This window comes from Caloenas nicobarica, chromosome 1 (assembly GCF_036013445.1).
Source record: "Caloenas nicobarica isolate bCalNic1 chromosome 1, bCalNic1.hap1, whole genome shotgun sequence".
Classification (NCBI taxonomy): Eukaryota; Metazoa; Chordata; class Aves; order Columbiformes; family Columbidae; genus Caloenas; species Caloenas nicobarica.
Window position 1 is genome coordinate 87,540,325 of NC_088245.1, and position 21,860 is coordinate 87,562,184.

A 21,860-nucleotide genomic window follows, 5' to 3' on the forward strand; every position below is an offset into this window, starting at 1 on the left:
ACCAGGCACTGCCGTGCGCTGAGCTGGGTGGTGTCAGCGGCACCTGGTACCCGCCGCTGCCGCGCTCAGGCCCTACGGACGGTAAGGCAGGCTGATGAAGCCACCGCACTGGCGCTGGGCTCACGGCGCCTCAGGCCTGGGGCGTCCTCCTCCGGCTGGCCCTGCAGACCCGGGCCCGGGGCGCCCGGCCGGCAGCTGTGCGGGGTTGCGGGGCGCAGGCCGGCCCGGCGGTGCGTGCTCCGGGCTGGCGGCCCCCGGGCCTGCCCGACCGCCGGGGGCGCCAGGGGGCGCTCTGCCGGGCGGCCCGGCTGGCCTGGCCGAGCTCCGGGGCGCGCGCGCGGCAACGCCGGCGCGAGGCGAGGGGCGGGGCCTCCCTTTCCGCCCTCGCCTTCCCCCGGTGAGCGCGGCGCCGCCCGGGCCGGGCGCGCATGCGCGGGGGGAGCCGGCTGGCGCGGGCGGGGCGGCGGGGGCGAGCGCGGTCCCAGGCCGCGATGGGAGCGGAGGCGTGAGCGGCCCAGCAGGCGTCCGGCTGTCGCGGAGGGGGAGAGGACTGCGCCCGCCGCTCGGCACCCACCGGCGCGCCGGCAGGCAGGGGAAGGGGAAGAGGCCGGGGGCGGGGCCTGGGCCCGCTGCGGGGAGGGCCGCGGCGGGGGGTCGCGGCCTAGGGCGCCGCGGGGGAGCGCTGCCGGCAGCTGCCCGGGATGGGGGCGAGGCAGGAGGCGCGGGGCGGGGAGGCCGGTTCCGCTGCTCGTCCCCTTCCCGCCCTCGGCCGCGCTCAGCCTCCGTGTCCCCTTCGCAGAGGCCGCCCCCGACCGAGGAGAGCATGTTCCGGCTGATGAGGGATGGCGAGCCGGAGGACCCCATGTTTGCCATGTGAGTCGCGCGGGGCGTCCCCTTCCGGGGGGCTGGGGGCGGCACAGTCATCCGCGGGGCCTGGGGGGCCGGGTGAGCCCTGCCCTCGCTCCGAACGGGCGGGCAGAGGGGCCTTGTGGGCCGCGGGCAGCACCGCAGCGCAGCAGCTGCGGGGGAAAAGTACAAACGTGCTGCGAAGGGGCAGCGCAGGGAATAACCTGGTTCGCATTGGTCTGGTTTCTGTAGTATTAGAGCACGGTCTTGGAGGAAAGCATAATTAAATAAAGTAGGCCAAAAAGCATCGCAGATGTCTGAGGAAGAGAGGACTGGAATACCTCATCTTTTTCTTTGCATAAGGGTTTTTTCTTTTCTTATGGAAAGTAGGATTTCGGTTCAGATGGATAAGGTCTACTGTTTGTCCAGTGTTTGTTGCACAGGAAATCATTAATGGAGCTGGGGAAGACTAATAATGCAGTTGTCAAGTTGTAAGGAACTAAGTAAAGAGATGATAACGAGTACTTTTGAAACATGAGTCTTGAAATCTAACAAAGATCCGAAGAACTCCTCCTGGGATTCCTTTTGCTGAATGTTTTTGTTTCTGTTCTGGGTCCAGAAAGTGGATGCTATTGATAAATTTTGGCAGTGAAACTAAGTGGGCAGTCCTTGCCAAAGCGGATAAGGAATAGACTGTACTACAGTGAGAATTTGATTGTGTTAAGCATAGCACTACTAGAAGTTTGGTGGAATTGATTTATACAGAAGACTAAATTCTGGGTTTTGCTCTTAAAATTGGTAATAAGCAACAATTTTATCAACTGTAAGCAAAGTAGCAGGAGAGGAGACCTTGATGTCCCAGTTAGTCACAGAATGACTGTCTTCTCATTGATGTGGCAGGTATGAGTCTAGCTTTTATTATGGGAAGCAGTTCCAGTAGAGACAGAAAAGTATTGGTTTGTAGTAGGTGCTTTTGTGATCTCAGGAATGTTCTATGCTGTTGAGGTTATTCATGCTTAAGGTGTGCAGAGAAATGCTATGATACTTCCCAGACTTATTTTACTGTGGCCACCATTTTTCCTCCTCCTTCTTTTTCTCTCCTTGTTCCTCCAGCATGTGTGAATGCACACAGCCCTCAAAGTGGAGGCTGAAAAAGACTGAAAAGAAAGAAAACCAGTTAGGAACCCAGTTATTTTTCCCTTTCCCTCTCAAATCAGCAAAAGCTGTATGTGGTCTCAACCTCTTGACAGGTGTACAGATAACATTGTAGGGAAGAAGCAGATGAAGATTATGTGGGGCAGAGGGCTGTCACAGGGTGTCAGGCCATTCTGGAGGGTTCAGTGTCGTGTTTGTGCTTGTGCATGTGTGTGTGCAGGGGTGAGAGGACAATATCTAGGATCATATGCTCTCTGGTCCCATTAAGTATAATCCTCTCTTTGCAGCCAGGAGAGTCTTTGTGCACCTCCCTGTAAAATGAAGAACTGCCCTTCTAGAAGGGTTTGATTGTTTTGCAGAGCTGTTAACATACAAGGTTTTGATGGCACAAGGATAAAGGAGCATGAAATGGTGGTGGTACATGGATGCAGATCTGAGAAGTGGCTTTCATCTGTTAGAGCAGTGAGGTTCTGGAATGGCCTTGGCTGTGCTTGGCCCTAAAGCGTTAGTGGGAGCAGAACACCAAACTACTTGTGAACAGGCATCAGTTAGTGCCTGAGAGGGATTCTGTGGTGTAATATCTTCTATTACAAGAAATAAGATGGGATCCAGAGGTCCCTTCCAGCCCCAAGGACCACCATAAGCAACACTTGAGTTATTTGGGTTCTGGATTTTCAGCTTGGAAAGGAATGTACAGTTACATAAGAGAAACTCAGAGTCAGAATGGGTGGATTATATAGGGCTTTGTCTTCTGTCATCCCTTCCTCACCACTGTTCTCTCAACCTTTCCAAAAGGGACCCTTTTGCCATCCACCGGCAGCACATGAACCGCATGCTTTCTGGAAGTTTTGGATTTGGCCCGCTCCTTGGCATCACTGATGGGACCACAGCTGGGGCTCGCCAGGCTGGCCGTAGGATGCAGGTAAAAGAGAGGCTAAGTACTAGATAGGATTTCTTAAACTGCCTTGTTACCTTCTGTAAGGTACCTACCTACCATTATTGGTTTGGGCATGCCCCTTGCCTTCACATGGACGGTGGGAGCAGAATTAATCTCTAAAACAGTGGTGGTCACTCCACGTGCATTAAATGCAACTGTATTCGAGGTTGAATGGGAGGAAAGGAAGAAATAAGTGTTACTTCTTAAGGGCATAAGTCAATGTAACTGGGTGAAATTTAGGAGCATCACCTTCTGTGTGGTTTGTTAGGGGTGATATGGTTTGAACCACCGTGAGTCTGTGGGCCACTCTCTTGATCTGTCTGTTATGCCTGAGTGTTCCCAGTTCTGTTTATGAGAAGGATGAGGGTGTTCTGATGAGGATCTAGTGTTCAGCTGTTGCAAGGTCATTCTCTGTTCTGTTTTTCTGTTGTCTTGGCAGGCAGGAGCTGTTTCACCCTTTGGGATGCTCGGCATGGTAAGTTCTCTGTTTTTCTGGGTCAAATTGACAGGCTTTCCAAGTAGTGGCTCCCTACTGAGATTCGTCAGTGCTGTGTGCAACCGGTGCTAAAATGTAGCCATCTGTGAGCAAGATCATCTATCCTAAAGAGTAGTGAGGGAAGGAAGGTGTGAAGAGACCAGAATGAGCTCTAGATTTATAGTAACTGGAATATGGAAAAGGATATTGAACTGAAAGTGGAGGCAGCTGCTTTCTCTTGGACCTGTCTCATTGAGTTACTATATGGCTTCAGACCTTCCCCTTATTTCCCCTCTAATGTTTTAATCTAGTCTGTGAGCTGTTTTAGAGGAGAGATTCTAACTCAGTTTATATGGGGAGGTTGTATTTGCACCTTGACCAGAAAAGAGCTCTAAAGCTGTTATAGCACAATATTTCATAGGAATTGGGACAGTTAATATCCAGGAAGAGCAGATAGTCTCTTAATAACCTCATAAGTCTGAAAAGAAACTGCGGATCTGTTTGGAGGTAATGGAGGAACTGTGATGAGGTGAGGAAAAGACTGGCCCAATGGTAGGCAGAGGTGATTATTGAACCTCCTTTGCCAGTGGTAGCAGATGGAAAAGCCAACAGAATAGTTCAGGTGAACAGGACTGGAATGAGAATGGCTGTGTGTATGTGAGAACACTGTGGTGGGAGCATAATGATCTCCCTCTACTAAAATACAGTAGAAATAGGTTATTCCAGATGCAGCAACTTTAGCTGCCTTGCTCTGCAGGATTGCCTCAGTGAAAGAGACTAAGTGTCCTGGAATTGTTGTAGCTCAGAAAAGGAATAATCAGAATACAAACAGATAGACTTCAAAGGATAATAACATTGCATGCGGATACCGCTCTGCTGGAAATGAGAACAGGAGGCTACTCGAGGAAACAAAAAAATCAGCAAGTTTAAACTGACATAGTAATTTTGTTTACATATTGCACAATTAAGCTGTGAGACCTGCTGGCCCAGTATATTACTGTAACCCTTAGGTTTACAAGATGAAAAAGTCAGGTGTTTGTAGGGAAAATAAGAAAACGTGTTATTATGTTAGAAAGAATATGATCAATGGAAACTTCCTTGTGGTTTAAATTCAGAGTTGACAGTGATGAGGTAAAAACATCATTGAGGATGACTTATGGTTAAGAGCACTGTTGGTGCACATCCTGAGATTTCTTCTCCTAGCTTTGCTGAGTGCCTGGACTCACAAACCCCAGTGGATTGGGAGTCACACCCATAGTAAAAGAACAAACTTTACTGTATCCAGAGATCTGGAGAGTCAGAACACTTGGGCAGTGCAACCTGAGAGAATGGAGAGAACAGCAACCTCAAATCCTGTTGTGTGTATTTGTTGTTTGGGGGTGGAGGGTTGGTGGTTTTTTTGTGGTTTGGTTGTGAGGTTTTTTTGGTGGTGTTTTTTGTTGTTGTGGTTTGTTGTTTGTTTGTTTGTTTTCCCTGCACTACTGAAAGAAAGGGAAAAGAACAAGGTTTTTCTTCTTTGCGGATGTTTTTTGTCCCTCACAGATAGTTTGTTGTTCTCTCCTCCTGTATCTTTCCAAACTGACTATTCTTGTGTTCTCTTTTCCTTTTTATCAGGCAGGTGGCTTTATAGATATGTTTGGGATGATGAACGACATGATTGGAAACATGGTAAGAACCCTCCATAAGCCAGTCTGTAGTGAGGGGGAAGTACTGAGGGTGCTCCTGCCATCTCCTCTAATGTCTCCCGTCTTATTGTCCTGCTTTAGTACAGGCTGTGAGCCTTTCTTCATGATCAGGATTCAGTGATAGAGAACTGTTCTTGAGTGCAGGGAGGAGAGATGGGTGAGGAAGGAAGTGTGGGGGTAGACTTGTTTAGTAAGACAGAAGAATTAATTTAACAGGAAGATATATTCTCCAGAAAGATGGACCCATGGGGATTATATTCTTCTTGTTATAATCTCTTCCTACTTAGTTGTATAGAGAGATAATTAACTGCTGTCTCTTCTTCCCTCCCATTCCTTCTTTATACCATTCCCCATTTCTTCTTGCAGGAGCATATGACAAGTGGTGCTAACTGCCAGACGTTTACCTCCTCAACTGTCATCTCCTATTCCAACCTGGGTGATGGGCCCAAAGTCTATCAAGAGACCTCAGAAATGCGTTCAGCACCTGGCGGGGTAAGGAGGAGGCTGCACTGCACCTTCCCAGCACGAGGCTGTTGGTTTTGCTGTGGGTGGATAGACTTCATTTGGTGGCTCAGCGCTGGCCACCCACAGCACTTCTGCTTGTCAGTCAGTTACAGTTTGAGGAGCCCGTTGTGACTCAGTGAACCATGCTGAGGGCCACTGGGAGGGCATGGAAAGTGCTGGCGGAGGGAATCCATTTTCCACTCTTTATTATGTTGTGTCTGACATCCTGGGAGTGGTGGCAGTGCAACGTGACTGAAATACTGCAGGCAAGAATCAGAGTGCCTTATGGGGCTGGGGGAATCCATTACAATGTTGATCCTACATGAGAATCTGCCCTCAGATCCGTGAGACTAGGCGGACCGTAAGGGACTCAGACAGTGGCTTGGAACAGATGTCAATTGGACACCACATCAGGGAGCGGGCCCACATCATGCAGCGGTCCCGGAACCATCGCACGGGTGACCAGGAGGAGAGGCAGGACTACATCAACATGGATGAAAGTGAGTGCTGCCCTTGTCCTCCTCACAGCAAGCCCAGGTGCTGCTTTCCCACCTCCACCCTGTCTGAGCTTGTTCTTCCCTCACACAGGTGATGCAGCCGCCTTTGATGATGAGTGGAGGCGAGAGACATCCCGTTTTCGGCCGCAGCGGGGGCTGGATTACCGACGTCATGAAGGCAGCAGTGGCCGCCGGGCCGAAGGGACTCGCCTTGCAATCCAGGGCCCTGAGGATTCTCCCTCCAGACAGTCCCGTCGATACGACTGGTGAACCCAGAGCAGACATTGTGGGGGGTGCAGCGTGGTCACCCCCAAATCTATCTACACGCTCTTGTAAGTCTTAACAAGTTTTTTCCTCGTCTTCCACTCTGCAGTTGCCTCTTAGCCATATGATTTTAATTTTTTTTCATTGCCCCCGTCTTATATTATTTTGAAGTGTTGGTTGGAAATGGGTTTTCCCACTTGAAAGCAGGGGAAGATGTGAATTTTGAGAAAATACTGTTCTGAATGGGAAGGTGGAAGCTGTTTAAGTTATCTTTGTCATCAGCAAATAAGTGTGGTGTCAGCCTTAACTGATGGTTGAAATTGTATAAAATGATGTAGGATCACAATCTGTAGAGTGCTTGTACTGTCGTTGCATAGAACTTAGTGACCATTTGCTGTCAATCCAGTTTGAAATATAAGTAAGAGATGGTGTCTGCTCTCCTATGTTTTGAACAGGGTTCACTAGGGTGTGATCTAGTGCTTGAAAAGGGACTTTTTTCTTTTTTTTTTTTTTAAATGTCCAGACATCAGGTTTAAACATGTCTTTATCTGTATTCTGTGCTGTTTTCTAGTCACTACTTACTCTTTTTATGTTCTCTGTTTCCCTCCTCCCAGGTACATACTGAAACTCTGAAGCCCCATCAAGCACCACTTGGACCCTCCTCAAATTTAGTATTAACCTCCCTCCCACTTAAGAATTGAAACAAAGCAACTAATCTGCATTGCTCTTTTTTGCCCCATTTGGGTGGTGCAGTGGGGCATGGGGAATCTCACTGATGTGCAAGAAATGCATTAATTACCCATTCCCTTTCTGCTCTCTCCCTTGGTTCTGTTCTTTCTGCCAGTAGTGGTGGGCATGAGGAGCTGCCACCTCGCCTTTTCCATCATTTCCACTCTTTCTGTGCTGGGTTGCGCTGGTTCTGAAGTTTGTGTTTAGTACCCTGTGAAAGAAATAGGAGGGAATTCTGCTAGAACCCCGTGTCAGTCCCCTCACCGGGACAGAGGCTTTGATTCCCCTCCCACTCTTTGGTGCAGCTGTGGAGAAGCAGAAGGATGTGCGTGTGAGAGAAGGGAGGAGCAGAACAAAAGCTGGATCAGCCTGTGGGCCCCCCCGATCCCTCTTCAATCAGTTCCCCCACTTTTTTAATTTGTGAAACTTGTAACTAGATGTTTACTGAATAAAGAAAAAAAACTGTAAAGAATCGTTGGACCAGTCTTTACCTTCATCTGACCTAATTGTGCCTGTTGTGGAGTTAAATAACCTCTTTCATGTCCTTGGGAAATTGCTGAGGAAAAACTTGGTGTTTAAGGCTTTATTTTCTGATAGAAAATAGCCTGATAGCCTTCTCATATAGTTACTAAGTGAGATGATGCTCAATGTGGAAGTTCTGAAAGATGACCCAAGAACCCACCGTTGGCAAAAATACCTTTTAATTGCTGTAGTTGTGCTGTGCACTCAAGGGAGGTTGGTTGGTCTTTCTTGCTGCCTGGTTGTATGTGCAGGCCAGAATTGGGCCTGTGGGATTCCTGCACGGCCAGGGAATATCTCCATTATTTTCTTGTTATTTCTCTGCAACTGAGGCTGGCGCTGCTATGGATGACCTTTTCTTAACTTCTTCAGTATCAGGCGAAACTTGAGAGGCATTGGGAATACGGGACTAGGGAAAATCTCCTGGGCTCTCGGTCCAGTTTTCTGCTCCAGCACGTGCCCTTAGTAAACCTTTTTATCAACTCGTTTGGAACAGAAGGTGGGAAGTTGATGTGTGAGTTAACCTTGGAAGTCGTGTGCTTGGATCTCACCGTGTCTCCCCATGTTGTACATCTGGGCACTAACAGAGGGACAGACACCTCGCTGGGAACTGATATCTTGCCCAGAAAAGGAGATGCAGGATGGAACACCTGAAAGCTTAGGGCAGAGTCTGCATATGTTCCACCCTTCAAGGGGAACAGAGATCCCAAACCAAAAGGTAAGTACAGAAAGTGTATTGGGAGGGTCTCCCCTTCGCTAGTCCCAAGGCTGACATGGTACGTTAACCTCTGACTTCAGAGAGCAGGAAGGATTTTTCTTCCCAAAGATAGGGGATGGTAAACCTTCCTGGACTCCTCTGGTTCTGGGAGGTGGTTCTTCACCTGCCGCTCAGGGTTCTGCTGGAGAAGCTGCCTCAGCTGCTCCAGGCTGGCATCAATCAGGACACAGCGGTGCCTTTTGGGCAGTGGCTTGAAGGAATGTGAAGGCAAAGAGAAAAAAGGCAGATCTGCACCCCGGTGGTGGCCTTTTGGGGCTCTCCCTTTTGTTGATACCCTGGTTTGATGAAAATTCCCTTATTGATCACTGATGCAGGTTATTAATCCAAAGGAAGAGCACGTGGAGAATTGCACAGAGGCAACGAAAAGGTGTGTGTGTGCAACATATGATTTACTCCTTTTCCACCTTCTTTAGACAAGCTGTGAGAAGCTCCAAATTATTGTAAGCAGGTGCCTGAGTCTGCCTGTGCAGCCCTGCTCTAATGGAACTGCCTGAAAACAAGATCACCCATGCCATCAGAAAGCCCACCTCTGTTATATGACCCCAACTTCGGCATTTAGACCGCACATACGCCAGGGTAGTTTTTTTTCCATTAGTTACCGTTTCAAGTGAAAATTGTTTCCTATGGAAAGTAGTCCACCTGCTCTATCAGGGCAAAGGAAAGGTCTGGGATGAGTCTCTTACATTTCTGAGATGTCTATGATGGAGAAAAAGAGGATTGGATGTTCCCAATGTGAAAGTCAAAGTGTTTTTTTTAAGATGTGCAGAGTTTGGCTCCAAGTCATCCTTATCCATCCGACGGAGACAAACTATTCTCACTCCTTCCACAGCTGTCACCTTCAGATGGGACTACTTGAAGCACCAAATCAATGTGGTTCAGTGGTACTCCTGGATCTTGCAAGTCTGGGTCTTAGAGCAAGTAGGGTACCTGGAGGGAGAAAGAGGGGTCTGCCATGCTTAAAAGGGGGAGGGGTGACTAAAGGGGGTCGGGGGGCAGAGTGAGGTGGAGAGAGGCTGGAAACCCTGATAGAAAGATGGATGACCTAAGCTGGGATGAGAATGCATGAGCTACACACAAACAGAATAGAAACTTAAGGGGGTTGGTTTGTTGTACATTCAGTTTTCCATATTTGAAAATTTATCATGAAAGTAAGAGCCATTAAAGCTTGCGGGAACTTCGTCCTTAAATGTTTTTGTCAGTAGCCCTGAAGCTCTGTGTACCTTTCACTGCACTTTTTAAAGCATTGTAGAATACTGAGGAAATAGCCTTGTGCCAACATTTGTAAACAGTAAATAAGATATCCACAGCTGTAAAACAGTTAAACTGGCATTGACATCAAAAATGCAATACATTTAAAAATAAAAAGGGATGTATCTGCTTTTATAATTTTTTCTATCTCACTTTTTCAGAATTGTTCCTGTCCAACAGCTGTAATATTTTCTGATTAAATCATGAGCTGGGTTAACAAAGGCGCTAGAGCAACTTAAAAGTTACATCAGCACAAAGTATCTTACTTAGCCACAAAAGACTATTCCCTGATTTAAAAAAAAAAAAAAAGGGCCAATATTATAAATTTTAGTTCACTGATAGATTTCAAGTAATGAGCAGAAAAAGAGACCCTAGAATATGAAATTATTTTGAGTAGGATGCTGTTCTGAAACTAATGCTCATTAGTAATCTAATTAATGATCAGAAAGAAGATATTAAACCAGTGTTGATGAAGCTTTTGGAGGACCCAAAGGACAATAAAGGTGATAAATGATGGAAAAAGATGAGATGTGCAGAGCAGTCCATAACTGTTGGTGTGGTGTTTATTTATAAACCGTAAGTATTTCTGGCTGCAGTGAAAGCAGAAAGACATTCATCCAGGGACATAAATGTAGTCTGAGCTCTCTCAAGATGGAAGACTGTTTTCTGGAAACTCTGGAGTGATTCCAGGAAAGAATTAGGGGATTGGGCGATAACAAAGTAAATGAATAATTCCTCAGCTGTGGTGATGGGTGACACATGGAGGCACCAGCCTGCGTCCACCAAGAAGGGACGTAAAGTTTCTCCCCTATATCACAATAGTGAAACCATTGTGTGAAATCTGAGTTAAGGACACTAAAAAAGATGCTAAAGAATAGAAGAATTTGAGAAGGATGACGTGAAGCCTGGAAGCACTGACTGGCACTACAAGATAAACATGAAGTCAAGACTTGCGTCTGAGGTCATTCCAGTTGCATGGGCTGGTGTTACCTTTGTGGGAATGAGGTTTCTGACAGCAGAGGGCTCTTCAACCCAGCAGAAAACCTGCAATTACCTAGTGATGGAACTGGAAATGAGATGCCAGCCTTTCGGGGGGAGAGCGTGATCATGAGAGGATACCTGGGTTTTCCAGCTCGCACCACTCCAAACCTGGGTGAGGTGTCTCCAAGAGAAGTTGGAGAGCAGGAACAGGAACGGGGTGAGGTGGTTCTTGGCCACTTGAGAAGCCAAACGATGTGATTAGGCCTGTCCCTTCAGGCTTCAAGAATCTATGAATCAGAGAGGGAAGCAGGGTGGCCCAGTGCTAAACTACCGGGGAGGGTGGGAAGGGGAAGAAGAGACCTGGTGACTTGACGGGGACTTGAAAGCACATGAGACCACAGAGGGAGCTGCAGGAAACAAAGTTTGTTTGGGAAACAAATGTGTGCTTCCATGGAGTAGGAGTGTAAAATCCCACAGGCAAATGTCACTCGCATGGCAGCCACTCCAGTGCTGGAGAACAACAGGATTTAAAATAGACCTCACTACAGGGTCTAGGTTAAAATTGCTTGTTTGAGTTTGCAACATTTTTCTACATTCCAAAATACTCCCCAAAAATGACTTTATTTTATTTTTCAGCCCTGTCTTAAATGTAACTTTTTTTTTTTTTTTTTCCTCCTAGGAACTTTATTTTTTAAAGACAACCCTTCAACAAATGGTCCCATGAGGAAACTCCACTTAGGTTATTATTATTATTTCTGCTGTCTCCTCATATCTGGCTGTTTTGGCTGGCTGGGTTTATAATCCTGAAGGCACTTGATACAAACTTAGAAGGGAAAAAAACGGAGATACAAAGGAAGGGGAATAGAATAGAGACTACCCATCTCCAACTGCTGGTGCCATAATGATCAGATGTAAGGTGGAAGTAGATGTGCTAGCCTCATGATATCCAACCCTTACTAATAAGGGAAAAGGAGAACAAAGACTGCAAAAAATAAATGCATGAGTAAACAAATAAAACCCAAACACTTTGCCAAATTGGATGACAGTATCACACAGGAGCACGTAGTTGGCTTTGAAGGTATCTGCCGATACCTTAGCAAAGAGACTAAAGTTAGTAACACAAAGTAAAAGGGGAAAGGCACATAGGACCTAAAATCAAGACTTTCTTAGCTGTAAACTGGAGCCTTGTTGATTATAAGCAGCAGAAAAGAAGAAAGACTCAGGATCACCAGTGAATCATATAACTGTAAGCACCTACCAAGGCATCGAGAAGACATACACAATCCAGGAGGCATTTCTAGTAGCTATAGGTACGCGTTACTATTGCTATGCAAGATGGCTCATCCGACTTCACCTGTGGAAGAGAACTGTGCCAATTTCTAGCCAAGAAAGCTTACTTTGAAGTGCAAGTAAGAGCAAGCTTGTTGGATAGCTCATGAGCCATGGAGAGCTCACAATGCAGAAGGGGGCTGGTTTGGTTAGTTGAGCAAAGTGAAGTCTGTACTTAAGGGGAATGAACACCAAGGAGGAAGAATAGCATCAGCTAAAGTCACACTGGCACAGGAGCAAGAGAATATAAACTAGCCATGAATCCATTTAAGCTGGAAATAAAAAAAAAAACTTTCTAACCACTACAGCAGTCAGGTTCTGAGGCAGCCTGCCAAGGGGACTAGTGGGGACAAAAAAATTAACCAATTTTGGTTGGCACTTGACACGCTTTCACAAGGGATTATGAGACGGCACTGTTGAGTGATCACACTTGGTCACCAGGAGCCTCCTTCTCACTTCTGCTCCCACACAACAGATCATCCGTCTTCCCACGTCACAAAGCGAGTGCTAAATGCTTCAGAGGCAGATGCAGGGAAACCTGCAGGAAACAGGGCAAAACCTCCCCAGAAACATTTCCTCCTGATCCGAAGGGGCTGGGGCTTCACTTGTGTCTCAGAGCAGGAGGGCTTAGAGTTGCTTTTAATGCATGCACAAGTGCTACAGAAATTCTGGATGTTCTTGTTACCTGTATAGGGGTCACAGCTCTCGAATCCAGCTGACATTTCAGTGTCTATTGAATTCATCATGATACAAATATAATTGCACATCGCACAAAGGATTTTATTGCAAATGAACTCCTTTCCCTGGCAGTGGCACAGCCTGCCACCTGCAGAGGAGACAGACAAAAATCCAGCCCTGCTCCATGCTGCACCATCAGGAATGTTCGCTGAAAACTGGAGCAGCCCCGAAGAGAAACACCCAAGAGGTGGGTGGCTGAGGAATCAGTAGAAAAAGCAGTTGTTTTCTTCTGAGTATTGCAGCTAAGCAGTGGCTACTGCTAGGAAAAGGGGTGAGGAAAGAAGAGCCTTGCAGGTGGGACCACGGACAGGCACCCGTGGAGAGGATGGCAGAGAGGAACAGGGGTCACAGAAGGAAAATGAGCAGCTATTCCAGGGTGTAAAAAGGAGACAAGAGAGATGTCAGTGAGCTGAGAGCTGCATTTGCGGCTACTGACATGGACCATGGGACTCCTCTGACTACTCCAGCGTGCACTGCACTGTAGTCCTGCAGAGCCAGGGCCTCGTCCCAGGGTCCTGGTCCAGCCGTGGCAAGAGGCAGGTGCAACCGCCGGTGGCTGCTGTCAGCAGGGAGCCTTTGCGAGAAAGTGTCCAGAGGAGGGCCGTGAAGCTGGTGAAGGGTTTGGAGAGGAGGCCATATGAGGAGCGGCTGAAGTCACTTGGTTTGTTCAGCCTGGAGGAGACTGAGGGGAGACCTCATGGTGGGAGCTACAGCTTCCTCACAAGGGGAGCAGGAGGGGCAGGCACCGATCTTTTCTTTCTGATGACCAATGACAGAACCCAAGGGAATGGCAGGAAGATATGCCGGGGAGGCTTAGCTTGGACATGAGGAAAAGGTTCTTCCCCCAGAGGGTGCTGGACACTGGAACAGGCTCCCCAGGGAGGTGTCACGGCCCCAACCTGACAGTGTTCAAGCAGAGACTGGACAAGGCCTCAGACACATGGTGTGACCTGTGGGGTTGTCCTGTGCAGGGACAGGAGTTGGGCTCGATGATCCTTGTGTGTCCCTTCCAACTCAGGACATTCTATGAAGGTACAGCCCTGCAGGAAGCAGACCTGAACACCCATCTGTCCATCCATGTCAGTCCACCCAACAGACCAGACTGTCAGGCACCCACCTTCCACAAAAAGCCTTTGAGGGGAGGTGCACAAATGCCCCTCAGGCGAATGCACAAATGCCTTCACACACAACAGCCCTCCTGTTTGTCAAAAAACAAACAAACAAACAAACAACAACCCCCTAAATTTCTAATTTAGGGGACAGAGGCAAGGGCAACCCACACAAACAAAATGTTGGCTCCCTTTGAGGGGAGCCAACCGAGGGCTGTTAAGCACAAAGACCACCTCTGCCTTCGTAAGTCCTCCAGCACAAACCACTGGAGGATGGGGAGAACCTTGGACAAGTCCTGCAGGGTGCTTGCAGTTACGCTTCTCCCCACTCACCAGGTACAGATGGGCACCATGGTGGACGCTGGGCTGCTGGCACCATTATGTCTGACATGCCCACCACCTTCAAGAAGGGGAGCACCAGGCTCCCCAGAAGAAATTGAGCTGCCAGTAATGCAATAAGAAGAATTACCATCACTAACCCAAATTCCTGTATAATACCCAAAGAGAGGTTGCGATGAATCACTGCACGAGAATCGTTACACTTTCTGTGCACAGGCTGGCAGATCTCCTGCTCCTCAAGCAGTGACAAACACTTCTCCATACCCTCTCTTTTACAATCCCCTAAACCTCTTTCCTTTGCCAGAAGTTAGAGTGGCATGTGTCCAACTATTTCTATTCTGCTCTACTCAGGGTCTGTTTTCTGAGTCTTTTCTTTAGGAAAAAACAGGGTTAAAACATATTTAAAATTAAAATGAAAACTTGTAATAATAATGATCAGTACTTATCTCACTCTTGCCATCTTCCAAGTGATTTACAAATGTTAACTGATTAATTAATCTTCACATCCTCTCTGACTGAAATTCAGAGTCACGTCTGAAGTGAACAGGAAAATAAAACGGGTGGTTTTCAGGTGAAGGGCAAAGGGAAACCTATGTTCCTGCCCACTGTTTGCCATCCGGCAAAACAATTTGCAGCAATATTTTCATTCTGCACTGCGCATCTCTCATTTATTTTTCAGTCATACCAAAGGTCTGAAGTAATTTTATCTGCTACCTCTGCTTCCTTTTTCTTAATGGAGGTCTTAAGAGCTGTGCCCTTTCCAAAGTAAACAGAATGGAAGACCTTCAGAGCAGCGCAGATGCCCCTTGATCAAATACATTTAAACCCAAACTCTTCTGAAATCCACAACACAACCAGCCTCAAGAGAGGCAAATAAGAAAATCGGCACTTGGCAAATGCCACTACCAGGGAGCTGAGCCTCAGAGAGAGGGGCAAGCTGGATGTCGCAACACAAACTTATGGCAGAAGCACACAGACAGACTCACACTGGCTGTGATTCAGCCCTGAGGATATGAGCCTGGGGCTTCGGCGCAGCCTGGGGCTGGTGTGGCAGGCCCCTGCAGACCCCTGTGTTGGTCCATGCTCTGGTTGCTGTCAGTCACACACGGGTTTTTGTGTTCACGAGACTGATGCCAGCGTGTGTACAGAGCGCAGGCGCTGCTCTGCCTGACCATGTATCCCATGCGGCTAGTGTGGAGCTCTTCATGCTGGCTGAGGATGCTTCCAACTCCACTCCCAGGATTTGCAGCCTGTATTTAAACTGGGGATTCAGGGTGTTTAAAAAGACCCCTTGTACCTAGTACCACAGAGTGGTTAAAGAGAGCAAAGGACAACAATAAAACAAGGGTGATGGTTTTAAACTAAAGGAGGGGAGATTCAGGCTAGACACGAGGAAGAAATTTTTTACAATGAGGGTGGTGAAACACTGGCCCAGGCTGCCCAGAGAGGTAACAGATGCCCCGTCCCTGGAGACATTCCAGGCCAGGCTGGACGGGGCTCTGAGCAACCTGATCTAGTTGAAGATGTCCTTGCTCATTGCAGGGGGTTGGACTAGATGGCCTTTGAAGGTCCCTTCCAACCCAAACTATTCTATGAGTCTATGAAAGCCCAAGAGGTCAGAGAGAAACCAAAACACTCAGGACAAAGATCTGTTACAGCTGTTCTTCCTTAGGCAGTGGGACTCCTGTGGGGCACAAATACCCTCAGCCATTATTGGTAACTTCAGATCTTCCTGGAGGTGCCACCACTCCAGCCCAGCTTCCACTGGACCTCAGCAGGCTGGTAGGACGTGTGCTTTGGCTGCTCGGCTCCATCCCAGGCCCTTCTCCTCTCTCCTTCACATCACATCCCAACAGCTTTGCCAGTAGCTCCTCTGTAAGGGGCATGAAGACCCAAACATTTGGCAGGTGCTCAGGACTCGCCAGGTATCACCTTCCCTGTCAGCACCTCAGTCCCAGTCCCAATCCAAGGGAGACTCTGATGTGCACGGACATTTTTGCTGCCTGCAGACAGCTGCAAATGCAGCAAGCACAGTGACTTTCCTCACAGAGACAGATGAAGGTGATGTGATGCAGAGGGAGGAAGGCTCGAGGTAATTTAAGCGAAAGCTGAAAGTGTTGTCACAATCCCTTCCTGCAATTTATGGAAAACAGGACTCATCAAATAGACTCCCTATTGCTACAAATTAGGCAGATCTCTCTAGGTGGGTTGGGACAACCCTGGCTTTGCTGCCCCCTTATGTGCTTCTGCAGCCAGATGGGCAGCTTTTGTCTGGACATCACGGCTCTTCTGCTTGGCACCTCTGCACCAACAACTGCAGCTGAAGGGCTGGATGGCTCGAGGTGCAGAATGGGAAAAGGTGTGGGGCTGCCCTAGCTCTTGGCAACCTCAGCCAGTGACTGCAGTCACCCGACAGCTGGGCACATCCCTGTCCCTGGCACAGTCGGCTGGTGCATCCTGCTCTCTGACCTTAAACACGTAAGAGTTTTATGAGTTAGTCGGTTCAGGTGACAGGGGTTTCCCACTGAAAGCTGGTGCTGCATTACAGCCGTCCAGAACTAGTAAAACAGCAATATTGCACAAACCAGCAATTTTGTGGTGTTTCGAGTATTGAGATGATATCACACCTTGCTGCCACAGAACACGTGGTCGCAGCCCTCTCCCCACTCCCCTAACGAAGGCTTGCTCCCACCCCTGCTGCCTCAGCTCCAGCTTGTCTGCACAGGACCCAGAAGAAAATTCACCCCGGCCAGTGAACTGAAAAAGTCTCTGTGCAGACAACGATCAGGAGTTTTTCTTGTTGGATTAATTTTCTGGTGGTTTGCTCACGCAGAGATACCCAGGCTCAGGGAATCAAATTTTAGCATTCGCACAAGGAAAGAGGCAGAACCAAGCGGGGGTGGGAGTCATGGTGTCAATTTACATTTACATCAGCGTACACCATGGTGGAACCGCAGCGCGACACTCGCATCTGACTGACTCGGCTTCGAGCCAGACTCAAGCACACATCCTCTGAAGAATCTGATTTTTTTTTCCAGGCACCTCACAGGACGGGTTTTTTTTGTTTTTTGTTTTTTTTTCCAACCAGACTCCAACATGGCCCAAGAATGGCTTAAGCAGCATCTATTCCACGAAAACTCATCCCGGTGGGCATTGGCTCTGTAACCTTCAACTCTCTGTCAAACAAGTTCCTACATCCCTTTCCGTTTTGTCCAGGATCACTGGGCACATAGTATTGAGACAAATATGAATTTTTTCCTCAGTCTTTGCACCTTGCTCTGAGACTACCTGAAAAGTACCTTTTTGAACATTCCGGATGCAAATCAGTCACACAATAAACAATTTAAATAAGATTTATGATTCATTCCTGCTTTAGAGATTCTCGTCCCAGCTCTATTGAGCTACTGTGGCACTGCCCTTTGGAAGAGTATTTTGAGGATATATTCCACCCAGAAATAGGACAGAGGCTCTCAGTATCACAACTTATTTTGGAACATCCAGAATCAGTGTACGAGACAAAGAGACACCACCACAGGAGCACAACATTGTATAGATATGTCCATAGTCCATAGACCTATATTTTTATTGTTTTATATATATTTATAACATATTTATATATATTTTTAAAAGAATCCCTTCAAAAACTACCCTCCCACCTAGCAAAACAAAGGTTAAACAATCAAAGATGGCAGCTGCATCCTGGAGCAAAATATCCCAGGGGTCTCATAGAGCCAAAATGATTGTTGAGCGCCAGTGCACCCTTTCCAAGCTTCTGTGAAGCCCTGCAGCTGCAAAGGTGACTGACAGTTTCATGGCTCTTTAAATTGACCTGTCAAAAGACAGGGAGAAAGAGAGAAACACATGGCAGTGGTGATGGGGACTTAAGGGGCAGGGAAAACAGCAACGCATACAACTGGAAGCTTAGAGTGTGAAATGCTGTGATGAAGAAGAGGGAGGCATCGCCTGGGAAGTCAGTAAAAAAGATAGGAAAGAGAACAAACATGCAGGAGAACTAGTTGGCAAGATGGATCTTGGGAAAGAGCTTAGAAGCATCACACCTGGGACCTTTGTGACCCCTCCATCCCCCAAATCTCTTCCTCTCACCCTCCCAGTTGTGAAGGGAGATCCAACTAGTTTGATTTAGACCAAATCTTCGCACTGCCCCGGAGCCTGTGGAGAGAGGAAAAAAAAAATTCAGAGTGGACACTAAGGCTCATCCCTGACTTCCTTTTCTAAATGCACACAGAGAAAAGCAGCTGATGTTCTTCACAAGAAGAGAACACAAGGAAGACTTATAAACTCTGCATCAGATCAAGAGCTGCAGAGATTCCCCCCCAAGTTAGCAGGAGAAAAGCTCAGCTGGGACTACATCTCTAACCACTCCCTGTCCATGGAGCAGAACCCTGCAGTCAGCAGCCTCACTGCTCTGAAACAGGGCTCCCCTCAGTTCACCTTGTAAGAACACAGAGGGGCTCTGCTTGTTTGCCCCCACTCCTCACCCTTTGGCTTTGGAAGTTTTCTTGCTCGCCTGGCGCTGGTTGGTGCCAGGGGCCGGCTCCCTGAGCTCTGTTAGGTGCTGTTCTGGGTCTTGGGATGTGGCTGCAGCAGCAGCTGCTGTTGTCACTTTAATGGTCTTCTTCAGGTTTGCCACCTGCAACAGCAGAAAAGCAAGAACCAAGGAATTTCCCAAGGTTTTTAGTTTGGTTTAGTGGTTTTTTTGTCATTGTTTGGGTTTTTTTGTTTGGTTGTGTTCTTTTGTTTCCTTTTTTTTTTTTTTTTTTAATAAAGCATGGCCTGGAGTTAAGAGCTGTAAGCTCAGGTAAAACAAAAGAGCTAACAGCTGTCCAGACTCTTGCACTGCAAAGGCAGAGGAATGTTAAGCTGATTTAGGATTCTTCTTCAGGCACAAACCCCTAGGGGTCTGGCCTAGGGAAATACTAACACCTTACTTGAGCAAAGACCGTAACAACCACAGGGTATTGGTTCTCGTTATTTCAAAGCGAAGGGTGGGCTTGGGCTGCTCCCTCCTTGGCCCACTCACCTCACTCTCTATCTGCTGCTTAAGTGCCAGCTGTTGCTCTTTATGCTGGTTGGCCCGGCTAACCTGCTCTTCGATGCCTGACAAGACAACCTCGCAGCCCTGGCACCTGGAGAGAAGATGTAAAAATGAAGAGGCCAGCATAGAAAGAAACGTGAAAGTGGTGTCACTTCAACTCTAGAGACCAAAAAGACCGGAAGGTGACAGCTACACCAGGCAGGAAAGACATAGGACTGGAGTCTAATGTAATAATGTAGTGACGTTATTACTTAGGAGGGGGACAAATAACAAGGTGGCACTAGGTTACACGTTTATACTCAGAAAGCCTGCTGCCAGCAGCCAGGACTGTGCAAAGGTTGCTGCGGTCTCATCACCCCTCCAGCAACAAGCAGGGGGATTTGGAAAACTATTTTTGGAAAATTCCTTTCCAAAGTAGAAAGAAAGTATGAGTATGCCATCTCACAACGCTATCCCCCAGTGACACACAGGGAATCCGGGGAAGCCACCGGCCACTCCTGCAACCTTTGTTGGGTGTTAGTATTGGGGGCTTCCTCCTCACCACTCCTGCAATGTGCGGCTGATGGTGCTCAGTTCCTCCCTCCGGATGTCCCTCCCAATGCTGTAATCCACCTCCAGGCGCTGGTTCCGCTGATCCAAGCTCCCTCGCAGCACATCTGCATACACAGCCTCAATCACAAGGTCCTCCAGTTGTCGGACGTTCTTCAGCTGTAACTGCTCCAGCAGCACTGAGTAGGGAATGCACTGTGGAAACATGACAGTAACTAGCATGAGATAATCTCAGTGGAGGGAGAACTCGGGGAGAAAGAGGACCACTACCTTGATCTTGGCAGCCAGAGTGACAACTGACAGGTGCCTCAGTTTGTTCTTCTGAGCCTCTGTCAAGGGAGGGAGGTTTGCTGCTTCAGCTATTGTCAGGGGAAAGAACAGGGTATAAGAACTTATGCCTCATTTTCCATTTCCCAGCCCTGCACAGAAGCATCTGCACTATAGCCAAAGTGTCTGCACACCAATCTCCGAAGCAATGCTTCATCTTGCCAAGCCATCCACACTAGTTCTCAGCTCAAAAGACCTTTTCTGAGCAGGATTTCCCCCCCTCAGCCTCAAGTCATGCTCTCTAGCTGTCCCATGCCTTATTTATGCAGGCCTGCACATCCCAGTGGATACCCAAGTCTTTCCCTTTGCCCCTCAGAAACGCCTTTGTCAAGATGTTCTTGGAAATCTCCCATGTAGCTGGCAAATGGGAGCATTGTCAGGTACCCCAGTGGTCTTGGGCCCAAACCACAATCCGTGGGGCCGCAGTGACAGAGGCACAATTCGGGTGAAGGGCCCCAGCGCCTCGGGGCTCTGGCACGCTTCCCACACCGAGGGACCAGCATCACCGGGAAGGGAAAGGGCCCCTGAGCCCCCTCACGCCCCGCCACCCGGCCTCACCCAGATAGTCCGCGTAGGTGCCGTAGGCGAAGATTGTCAGGAGGCGGAACACGGGGGAGAACTCGCTGTCGGCCAACTGCGGGGACACGGGGTCAGGCTCCGCCGCCCTCCGGCCCGGGCCGCGGGCAGGGCCCGGCGGGCCTGCCGCCCGGGGGTGGGCCGCGGGGGCCGGGCCGGTCTCACCTCCCGGACGGCGGGCATGTCCAGCAGCTCCCCGAAGACGTAGATGCCCGGGGCCTCCAGCACCTGGTGGATGAGGCTGGCGAGGGCGGCGCCGCGGGCCGCCTTGGCCAGCAGCAGGAACTGCTCCTGGCTCTGCCCCGTCACCTTCCCCTCGGCCGCCATGGCGCTGCAGCCGCCACCCCGCGGGGCTCGGGCCCCGCCGCGACCGCTCTCACACAGGCCCCGGCCCAGGCCCCGGCCCCGGCCCCGCCGCCGGGCGCCACCCTCCGCACGGCTCAGGCCCCGGCCCGCCCCGCCAGGACTTCTCTATGGCACCGCCGCCGCAGAGCGGCCACTTCCGGGTGCTGACGCTGCCCAACGCCGCAGCCCCGCGCCAGCCTCCGACTGGGAGAGGCAGCGGCACGGCCCGCCTTCGCTGCTTCCCTATTGGTCGGCCGCACGGCGGAGCGGCGAAGCGGGCCTACCGCGAAGGCGCCCCCTGCTGGCCGACAGTTGAGCGCCGCCTCGGCGCGCCGCCGGCGTTGGCCTCGCAAGGCCGGACGGGGCCCGGCAGGCGGGGCGGGCACAGGGCCACGCCGGGTGCCCGCAGCTGCCCTCACCCCCTGCGGCTCGGGCGGTTCCGCGGGGCCTGGCGTGAGGCCGGGGCGAGCCGGGCCCGGGCGGGGTGGCCACCCCCGGGGCCCAGCCTCGGGGCGCCGGCCCCGCTTCCACAGGCCCCGCGCATGGCCGGGGTGCGGCCCCTTCCGCCGTGGCGCCGCCGGGTTCGCGTCCCTGGAGCTCGAGGGGCGGCGGGGCCTGCCAGGCTGGGGCTCGTCCGCCTCCTCCCGGGCTGACCGGGGCCACCGGCAGGCCCCTGGCCTGGCCGTGCTGGTCACAGCGGCCCACCGGCTGTCATCTCTGTTCTCCACCGCTTCTTTTCGTGGCCTACCCTCCTTGCTGCCAGCTCCTCACTGTTCTGCTCTTTGCCACCCTCCTTCTGTCAAAAATCTCCTGTGAACTGCCCTGTCATCCAACCAGCTGCAGTGGGCTTACGCGTCACAGATGCAGCATGAAT

At 49.7% G+C, this 21,860-nt stretch overlaps 2 protein-coding genes across 3 annotated transcripts; one reads left to right on the forward strand and one right to left on the reverse strand.

Annotated features, from left to right (window-relative positions):
- The first annotated feature begins 392 nt into the window (after positions 1-392).
- Positions 393-7,564, forward strand: MLF2 (myeloid leukemia factor 2). Its single transcript, XM_065640428.1, has 9 exons — positions 393-588; positions 800-873; positions 2,797-2,923; positions 3,378-3,413; positions 5,028-5,081; positions 5,465-5,590; positions 5,943-6,102; positions 6,191-6,431; positions 6,978-7,564. Exons 2-8 carry the CDS (start codon positions 824-826, stop codon positions 6,367-6,369), a joined length of 732 nt encoding a protein of 243 aa, XP_065496500.1. The 5' UTR covers positions 393-588; positions 800-823; the 3' UTR covers positions 6,370-6,431; positions 6,978-7,564.
- A 9,903-nt stretch (positions 7,565-17,467) lies between these two features.
- Positions 17,468-21,156, reverse strand: COPS7A (COP9 signalosome subunit 7A). Of its 2 annotated transcripts, XM_065635752.1 has the most exons (8): positions 20,807-21,156; positions 20,624-20,699; positions 20,009-20,097; positions 19,731-19,933; positions 19,175-19,280; positions 18,633-18,784; positions 18,238-18,303; positions 17,468-17,962 (listed from the first exon to the last, which is right to left on the reverse strand). In XM_065635752.1, exons 1-7 carry the CDS (start codon positions 20,966-20,968, stop codon positions 18,264-18,266), a joined length of 828 nt encoding a protein of 275 aa, XP_065491824.1. In that variant the 5' UTR covers positions 20,969-21,156; the 3' UTR covers positions 17,468-17,962; positions 18,238-18,263. The 2 variants fall into 2 exon arrangements, with proteins under 2 accessions (XP_065491824.1, XP_065491814.1); XM_065635742.1 differs by having other exon boundaries at positions 17,475-18,303; positions 20,807-21,155.
- Positions 21,157-21,860: the final 704 nt, after the last annotated feature.